General features: G+C 36.8%; 1 protein-coding gene across 1 annotated transcript; it reads right to left on the reverse strand.

Annotated features, from left to right (window-relative positions):
- Nucleotides 1-3,746: 3,746 nt before the first annotated feature.
- On the reverse strand, nt 3,747-4,511 carry LOC109243981 (uncharacterized mitochondrial protein AtMg00810-like). The gene has a single exon (XM_019411000.1). It carries the CDS (start codon nt 4,509-4,511, stop codon nt 3,747-3,749), a length of 765 nt encoding a protein of 254 aa, XP_019266545.1.
- Nucleotides 4,512-10,548: the final 6,037 nt, after the last annotated feature.

The raw sequence follows: 10,548 nt of genomic DNA on the forward strand, positions 1-10,548 counted from the left end.
ATATTAGTGGGAAAGTGAAAGGAATTTCCGGAATAAAAGGTAGTTAAAACATGCCTTATATAAATTTTCGTGTAAAGTACAATTAATAATCAAAGAAATTCCCCGCGCCTCCGCCTCCATAGTGCAACGTGGGCTTCCTGGTCCTAGTCGGAGGTGTTAATAAAAAAGTCAAAAAATTGAATCAAACTGATAAAAAAAAATCGATACTTTTTTGTTTAGTTTGATTTTAGTTTCGAATTTTAAAAATCGATAAAATTTGATTTGATTTGGTTTTAATAAAAAACAATAACCGAAAAAAATCGATTCAAACCTACTATAGAAGTAACTATTATTTTATAAAAAGTTTCTAAAATTTATGGTACATGTTAATCGCTATTATAATAATCTAGTTCTTTGCTTTTAAATTCTAGTTTGATTAGTGGTTTTCTTTGATAAAGTACAAGAATATATTTCATCATTTGCATCTATACCCGCTTTTTGTGTCACATTTTAACTTGTGCCCGCTTTGCAAAAAAAATTACAAGTGTACCCGCTTTTTCGCATAACTTCAGCATACGGGGCTGAAGTAGCAAAGGCAATCGCGCAAAACTTCAGCATTCTAGTAGCGGGGCCTGAAGTTCAGCTCTAGAGCTGAAGTTTTTGTGTTGTAACTGGGAAACTTCAGCTCTAGAGCTGAAGTTATTTTACCACCTATTAATATTACATGCTAGAGCTGAAGTTTTTTTACCACCTATTAATATTACATACTAGAGCTGAATTTTTTTTATCACCTATTAATATTACATACTAGAGCTGAAGATTCCAGTTACAACATAAAAACTTCAGCTCAGAGCTGAAGTTTTTGTGTTGTAACTTTTTTATTTTTGTAACTGACTGAATTTTTTATTTTGTAATCTTTCATAATTCAAATGCGACTTTGTCTCTTCAAATCACGTTATTAGTTGCTTCTTCGTGCTTTTTGGAATCTTTCCACCCAATTCAACACCTTCCATCCTTTACTTAAAAATAATCACTGCCGAAATTAAGTTTTTGTTTTCTTTTTGTAGCAATATGTTCAATTACCAACAGAATAATGTCGAAACATCATGAATATAATTCCAAAACGAAAGCGACAATAACGTAAGCACAAGCAAATATAAATTCAACCGGCAAGCGTGAAGACTCGCTGGAATTTATTTTCCGATTGAAGTTCGATCAGGGAATGTCTGGCTAAAATTATAAGTCACTTTTGAATTTGAGGAGCAGAAGGAGGAGGAGAAAGGGGGCTGAAGTTGTTAACAAATTGGGTACAAGTTAAAACTTTTTTAAAAAATGGGTATAGGTTAAATGGGGGCGACCAAATAGGGCGCCCCGTGCAATTTTTACTTTAAAAATTGGCATCTTTACACAAATAGCCGGTCATATTCATTGTTTACTTTTTCTAGCCATATACATTGATTATATGCAATTATACACATATAATACATAAATTATGTATATATGATACCTCCACTGGCTATCCTTAGCTTAAGCGATTAGGTGAACGGCTATTTGGGTTAATTCTTTTTAAAAATAAACTATTTTTAATTGAGTCCTTAAATTATTCATCACTATTTGATTCAATTATCATACATATAAATTGATAAATGATGGATTTCTCAAATAGCATTTGGTTAGATAGTGTTACGTTGAAAATGTAGTCGCGTAATAAGTGTTTGGTAATGTATGTCTCATATTTGAGGAAAAATTCGATAAATAACCGCAAATCGAAAAAACGACATGAATCGAATCGATAAAAAATCGACCTAATTGGTTTGGTTTGCTTTTTTTCCAATATTTGAAAAACCACCTTACTTGATTTGATTCTTTTTTTTTTATAGGGAAAAATTGATCCAAACCGAACCATGAACACCCCTGGTCCTAGTTATACACGTATACTCCCTCCGGCTTATTTTATACGAAGATTGGACATCAAACTTAACAAATTAAAGAATATTTCTGAATACGTTATATACTATAAGCTATCGAAAAATATTTGTGGTGATGAAAATTTTGCATGTTTCTTATGTCATTGAGTAAAATGTAAATGTTAAGATCAAATAGTTTAAGAAAAAAAGATTATTGATTTGTATTGTCCTTTATCAAATAGTTTTCAAATAAAAAGATTATTGATTTGTATTGTTCTTTTATTGAATGAAAGCATGACGCATTGATAAGGTAAGAAAACGTTATCACCATATGTATCCATCTATCTTTAATTATAGGTATTGGATTCGAGTGTTGGAAATAGAATCAACTTTGATAGGTAATGTTTTACCAAATGAGATTTATAGTGCGAATTTAAATTAGTCAATTCTGTATGAATTTTTTCTAAAAAAAAAAAGGTAAGAACATGTTGTATGAAATATTGAGAGTTCAAAGTAATGAAAGTTAATGAGAAATGTCCAAAAGACAACTCCACCAAGCAATAACTTCAAAAATAGACTTCCTTTCCCTTTATAATGTGTCAATCGGGCGGCTCATCTTTTGAATCAGCTGGTGTCCCTCCTCTTTATATCTTACTCTATTTTCTCGTGACATCTGAACATTTATTAGAGAATTTCAAATTTCCAAGATTTCAAACTGGCATTTAAAGTATTCAACTTACAAAATAAAGATTGAAGTGAACTTGATTTGAATTTGCATCTTAGATTCAAATTTCCATAGAACATATCCAAACAGAGGTAAAGGCGGCGTTTGGACTAAAATTTACTTCTTTTGCTTTTATTTTAGGTTCACCGATAGTCTTACTAGATGCATGTCTCTTCGTATTCTTAGATTTTTATTACATTATGTGGTTTTGTTCGCCTCAAGTATTGTAAATCCTGTTGTTATTATTTGGTACTACTTATCCTTTATCTCTCCCTTTTTTTTTCCTCTTCCTTCTTTCTTCCTTCCTTGCTTTCCTCTTCTTCTTACCCTTCCTGAGCCGAGGGTCTATTGGAAACAACCTCTCTACCTGCATTAGGTAGGGGTAAGGTATGCGTACAGACTACTCTCCCCAGATCCCACCTGTTGGGATATACTGGGTCTGTTGTTGTAGTATTATTGTGAGAGAGTTATTTTATGTTTTGATTATTCTGTTTTATTTTCAAAAGAAATCATGTTTGGGATAAAACAACAAAAATACTCCAACTTTCAGTTTCTTATAAAGCTAAATATTTATTTTCTTAGACAATCAAAGTTATTAAATGACTGACTGCAGCTCGTATTTACTTGTGTTTAAATGAAGTTGCTTGCATTTTTCTTTGCAGCAACTATAATCAGGGGCGGAGCTAGAATGCGAGGTGACAAAATCATAAAAGAAAGAGATAAGATTGAGCTTAGACGAGCTCTAATGGAGGAAAATCAGTAATCCCAGCAAAGAGAGAAGAGAGAAGTGAGAAGCTTCGAGAAGCATAATTGGGGAAAATGTAATTGAATATTCCACCTTACAAAAATGTCCAAATATCCTATATATACACGTGACTTTTCCTGCCCACTCACTTGACAGCTGGCAATAGTTGTCCACTAACTAACAACGACTAACATCTAATATCTATTAACAAAACTAACCAACTGGAAAAGAATTAAGAGGAAAAGAGGAAGAAAATAAATACAAGAGATAAATGTACAACTAATCTCAATAACCCTCCCCCCCTCCCCCTCCTCCCCTCCCCCTCAAGTTGGAAGGGAGGAATACACTGCCAACTTGCCGAGTAGATCTGAATGTTTGATTCCAGAAGGACTTAGTGAAAATGTCCACAAGCTGCTCGTTGAGTCACATGGTGTAAAGAGATCAGTCCCTCTTGCTGCTTGTTTCTAACAAAATGGCAGTCAACTTCTATGTGTTTTGTGCATTCATGAAACACTGGATTTCTGGCTATCTGCAAGGCTGCTTGACTATCACAAAACACTAAAATGGGAAGATTCATGGGTACAGTCAACTCTTCAAGGAGTGTAACCACCCAAACTAGTTCACCCACAACTTGTCTAGCTGCTCTATACTCTGCTTCAGTTGAAGATAAGGATATGGTGGACTGTTTCTTTGATTTCCAACTAATAGGATTGTTTCCAAGCAACACAATGTAGCCACTGATTGACTTTCTAGTCTCAGGGCATGCTGCCCAATCCGAGTCACAAAAGGCTCTTATTCCATAATCCTTGCTGTTGGAAAAGAATATCCCCAGGCTCGGATCACCCTTTAGATATCTCAAAACATGATATGCAGCTTTCAGATGACTTTCTCTGGGCGACTGCATGTATTGACTAAGGTGCTGGACACTGTAGGATATATCAAGCCTTGTATTTATCAAAAAATTCAGCTTACCTACCAGTTTTCTGTAGTTGCAAGGGTCAATCAACAATGGACTTTCATCTACCTTCAGCTTTGTAGAGGGATCAAGAGGTGATGTTAGGCTGGAATATCGGGCACATTCAAACTCTTTCAGTAGATCTATAGTGAACTTTCTTTGAGATATCAACACTCCATCTTCTTTGTAAAGTACTTCCATTCCTAAGAAGTAGTGTAAACTTCCTAAATCTTTTATCTTGAAAGTTTCATGCAGGAAACTCTTCAAAGAATAATCTCTTCCTGGTGGGTCCCTGTTACAATAACATCATCTACATATACAGCTACAAACACCACTAAAGATCCCTTCTTTTTGAGAAACAAGGAGTAGCCCGACAGTGAGTGTGTGTATCCTTTGGAACATAAACTTGCATTCAATTTCTCATACCATTGCCTTCTTGTTTGCTTGAGTCCATATAACTTATTCAACTTGCATACTAAATCTGGCTTGTCTACTACTAGGCCCTGAGGCACCTCCATGTATACTTCCTTATGTAGATCTCCATGAAGGAAGGCATAATTTACATCTAATTGAAACGTCTGCCAACCTTTCTTCACAGCAGTTCCTATTAGTGCTCTCACAGTTGTCATTTTTACAACATGTGAGAATGTTTCTGTGTAATCTATCCCTACTTTCTGTGTGTATCCCTTTACCACTAATCTAGCATTAAATCTTCCAATACTACCATCAGACTTAAATTTTATTTTATATACCCACTTAAACCCTGTTGCACTCTTACCAACTGGCAATGGTACAAGACTCCATGTATTGTTGACCATCAAAGCCTCAAACTCTTGATTCATGGATGACTGACATGCAGGGCTTACAGCTGCCTCTTCAAAAGAAGCAGGTTCACATTCATGTGAAATATTTCTTACCAATTGTTGTCTGTCAGAACTTAACACATTAAGAGAGATATATTGTGCATTAGGTACATAAGTGGCAAAAGAAAGAGAAGAGTTACTATCATTTGAGAAATCAAACTGTGGAGAGGATTGATTCTGTAGGTCATGTAGCTTAGGAAGAGAATAGTTATAGTCTTTTAGGTATGTAGGAATTTTGTTTGTTATATAGGGTCTAGTTTGTGTGGGGCCTAAATGATGCTCTTGTTGGCTTGCAATACTTGGACTATTTGTATTGGGTGGAGATTCTTGGTATTCATTGTTAGGTGACATCTGTTCATTGTGGTTGAACTCTGTGAACTGTGTCCTGTTGGAGCTGGACTGTGGTGAAGACTGCCTATGTTAAGGTTCAGGTGACACTACATTGTGATGTTGGTTTGATGGGTTTGAAGCTATTTCTCTGGGAGGAATGAAATCTGAAGCTAAGTCTGTGTTGACTTGAGGAAATGAAGGAAAAACTTTGTTTGACTTAGAAAGCAAGGTGAAAGGAAAGACATCCTCATGGAAGACTACATCTCTTGAAACATGGATCCTTTTGTGATAAAGTGTCACAACCCGGATTTTCCACCGTCGGGACTGTGATGGCGCCTAACGTCGCACTCGCTAGGCAAGCCAACGTTAGAGTTCTATCCACCATTTTCTTTTACATTTTATAGTTAAAATTAACAAAATTAAATCAAACAGAAATAAATGCGGAAATACATAATAATCCGGTTATCTATATACTATTAACAATACCGAAGCTATTACCACCTAGAAATTGGTGTCATAATCCACGAACATACTAGAAATTATACAAATACTGGTCTGAAATAAGTACATCTGTCTCGAAAGAAAATAAAACAGGGAAATAGAAATATAGGAGGGGACACCAGGGCCTGCGGACGCTAGCAGGACTACCTTGGTCTCCTGGATGAAGTATCTGCAATCGACCTCTCGATCAGCCACTACCAGCTCCGAAATCTGCACAGAAGGTGCAGAGTGCAGTATCAGTACAACCGACCCTAAGTACTGGTAAGTTCCGAGCCTAACCACGACGAGGTAGTGATGAGGCTATGGCGGGGTATTTACAATATAATCTTGCATACAGTATATAATAGAGCAAAAAGAAGTGCGGAACAAAATGGAACAGTAACTTGCAGCAAAAATAAATACGGAACTCAATTATCATGCCAGTACTCAGTTATAACCAATCCTTAAGAGAGCTACAATACTACAGAAATAAATCATAGCAGAAGAAGAATACATAACCAATAAAATGATGCGGCACGCATCCCGATCCCACCATATAATCAGTAACAATATGAACATTCACCCTTATTACTCCTGTTGCGGCGTGCAACTCGATCCCACCAGTCCACCCTTATTACTCCTCAATATATATCACCCTTATTCCTCTAGTTGCGGCGTGCAACCCGATCCCACCAATCCACCCTTATTATTCATGTTGCGACGCACAACCCGATCCCACCAGACAATCATATTTTACCCTTATTCCTCCTGTTGCGGCGTGCAACCCGATCCCACCATATCAGTGCCAATCACACAATAAGAACAAGTATTTCACAATTATGCTCAAAACCCTCCACAATATTTATGCCTCCAAGCAAAACAAATAGAAGGCTATACACTTATGAAACTTCACTCAATTACTACTACACAACGAGACCAACCAAAATATACCATGAAACACCGATAAACCAACTTAAACCAATAATGTAACACAATGAGACTACGGAACAATTACTACCTTCAATAAAAAAACATCTAACAAGAAGCAATTAAACATGGAAGCACCAATAAGCATGTAGCAGTTAAGACATGAAGACAATATATTAGGAACGGGGAAAGGGACAGGTTAAACAGATAATTTGGCGGCGCATAGGTACTCGTCACTTAACCTATACGCCACACGCATGGATTTTCACATAGCAAATAAGTCGGGGATCCCTAATTCCTCGAGTCAAAGTTAGACATAACACTTACCTCAATCTAGCGGCCAACTCAAAGCTCAATTACCGCTTTTTCTATAGATTCCACCTCCAATCCACTTGTATCTAGTCATAATTAACTTAATAACATCATTTATCGCTAAAGAAATCAATTCCAGTGCATAAGTATAAGTTTTCCAACATTTTTCCCAAAAAGTCAAAAATCGACCCTGGCCCTGCTTGGTCAAAACCCGAAATTCGGACCAAAACCTGATTACCCATTCACCCCCAAGCCCGGAAATACAATTGATTTTGGAATCCGACCTCAATTTGAGGTCTAAATCTCCAAATTTCAATATTCCTAAGTTCTACCCAAAAACCCCCAATTCCACCATGAAAAACCCTAGATTCTAGGATGAAATCTTGTAAGACGATGTAATATATTGGAAGAAATGAGTTAAGAATCATTTACCTATGATTTGGGGATGAAATAGCAATTGAAAAATCGCCTCTTGAGGTTTAGGTTTTGGAAAATGGGAGAATGAATGAAAAATCCAGTCCAAAATCGTTTTTGAACACTTGTAGATATCGCATTTGCTATCAGGGGTTAGCAAATGCGAACCCCGCAAATGCGAACATCCCTTTGCAAATGCGAAGAATGTTCAGGACCTGCTACTGTCGCAAATGCGAGCAATTGTTCGCAAATGCGACCTGTTCTTATCGCAATTGCGATCCTGAGCTTCACAATTGCGAAGGTCCCCTCCCAGCCCTTCTGATCGTAAATGCAAAACTTCTTCCCCAAATGCGAAGTCTGCAGACCTGAAGCATACAAGCAAAATTTCTTAAGTCCAAATCACTCCGTAGCCTATCCGAAACTCACCCGAGACCTCGGGGCTCCAAACAAATCATGCACACAAGTCTTAAAACATCATACGAACTTGCTCGCGTGATCAAATCGCCAAAATAACACCTAGAACTACGAATTTAGCACCAAATTGCATGATATTTTCAAGATAGTTTCAAAACTTCTATTTTCTCAACCAAAGGTCTGAATCACGTCAAATCAGTTTCGTTTCTCACCAAACTTCACAGATAAGGTCTAAATATCATAACGGACCTGTACCGGGCTCCGGAACCACAATACAGACCCGGTATCAACAAGATCAATTATTAACCAAATTCTTAAAACCTTTATAATTTCAGTTTTACAATTATCATCAAAAATTTATTTCTTAGGCTAGGGACCTTGAAATTCATTTTCGGGCATACGTCCAGATCCCATATTTTATTATGGATCAACCGGGACCGTCAGAATACGGGTCCGGTTCCGTTTACCCAAAATGTTGACCGAAGTTAATAAAAATCAACTTTTAGGCCAAAAATTATTATTTCCTCAAATTTTTTACATAAAAGCTTTCGGGATATACGCCCGGATTGAGCACGCAAATCGAGATAAAATGAGGTTTTCAAGGCCTCGGAACACGAAATTGAGTTCTAAAACAGAAGATGACCTTTTGGGTCATCACATTAAGTTTAACACCTTGTAGCCCTTTGTCCCAAAGGGGTAACCCACAAACACATGAGGCAGAGTTCTAGCTTCAAATTTGTCCCTATGAGTCTTAAGTGTGGTAGGGAAGCATAGACAACCAAAACTCTTGAGATATGAATATGAGGGCTTTTTCTTATAGAGTAGCTCAAGAGGGCATTTACCTTTGAGAGAAGAAGAAGGTAATTTGTTTATTATGAAAGTGGAGGTAAGAATGCACTCTTACTGTAAGAGTAGTTTTGATTGATACAACAGTGCTCTTGCTGTTTCTAGCAAGTACTTATTTTTTCTCTCCACTACCCCATTTTGTTGGGGTGTGTATGGGCAGGTTCTTTGGTGAGTGACTCCCAAAGATTGAAAGAAAGAGGTAGTTTCCAAATTGATGAACTCAGCCCCATTGTCTGTTATTAAGTTTTGACAGAGGTGTTAAACTGAGTTTTCACCATAGCAAAGAAAGTTTTAATGGTTTGTAGAGTATTGCTCTTACAACTCAACAGATGTGTCCATGTTCACCTACTGTAATCATCTACAAAGGTGATGAAATACTTGTGTCTATCATGAGTTGCAATGTGATATGGTTCCCATAAATCAACATATAATATTTCAAAGATTTTAGTTGTAAGAGTGGTTCTTTCTGGAAAAGTTAGTTTGCTTTGTCTGGCCATTGGGCATATAGGGCAAAGAAAAGGTTGTGTAGGTGTGAATTTGACAGGTATCTCATTAATCTCCTTCATATTTGCAAATGGCACATGTCCTAGTCTATTATACAACAAAAGTTCAACCATGTTTCCATCATATGTAGATGTGAACGTAGAGACAGAGGTAGATATATTTGACAGAGAAACATTTTCTTTACTACTTGAAGATGACGTATTAATACTGGAGTATTTATGTGAGTCAACACACCTCTTATTACAAGTATGATATGAAATAGGTAAACTAGATGCAACTGGAGGAACAAGATGTGAATGAGGGTGTGCATTATTCTTATCAGGTATACTAGATGGAACTTGAGTGTGAATTTGAGTAGTTGAAACATTCTTGCAGAGTTCTGAAATGTTATAGTATAGGCCACCAGAAGCCTTACCAATCTCCAGAGGCCTCTTCAGTGAAGGGGCCTGCAGAAGAATACATAAAAATTTGGTAAAGATAACATAGCAATCAAACTGAACTGTCAAACAATGGAAAGATATTAGGTTGAATATGAAATTGGGCACAAAAAGAACTCTCTTGAGGGTGAATTTAGGACTCAAAACCACATCACCTACTAGTGTCACCTTCACTTTATATCCATTAGGCAGTGTGACTAGGAAAGGATAGACTAAGGTTTTGATATTAGTTAGAATGGATTTGTTGTATGTCATGTGATTTGTGGCCCCGGAATCATGTATCCAAGAGTCAGCATTTGGTTTAAAACATTCATATGAACGAACAATAGAATCAGAAGAAGTAGAGCAAGCTGAAATACCTGCAAATTTTACCACTTCAGCCTTCATTTCAGAATTGTCTTCTGTGCTTCCAGTCTGAAAATTTTCTAGAATGCTGATTAGTTGATTATACTGCTCTTTGGTCAAGTTTTTCATCACTCAACTTCTTCTTGAGTCTGTGGCTTTTCCCAATCTCCTATGCCTGTGACCTTGTCACCATAATCTCCAAACACATTTGCAGCTACTCGTTTTCCCTTATTGAACTTAGAGTCTTGTGGATAACCATGGAGTTTGTAGCACCTATCCTTGGTGTGCCCTGGCTTCTTGCAATAATCACAGACTGGTCGTGGACTATTTGTAGGGTAATTTCCTCTGAAGCCATTGCCCCCAGTC

The sequence above is a fragment of the Nicotiana attenuata genome, unplaced genomic scaffold (assembly GCF_001879085.1).
Source record: "Nicotiana attenuata strain UT unplaced genomic scaffold, NIATTr2, whole genome shotgun sequence".
Lineage (NCBI taxonomy): Eukaryota > Viridiplantae > Streptophyta > Magnoliopsida > Solanales > Solanaceae > Nicotiana > Nicotiana attenuata.

Excerpts from the sequence above, each read along its gene's own strand:
- LOC109243981 (XM_019411000.1), bottom strand. The coding sequence starts at position 4,511 with ATGGAAGTACTTTACAAAGAAGATGGAGTGTTGATATCTCAAAGAAAG.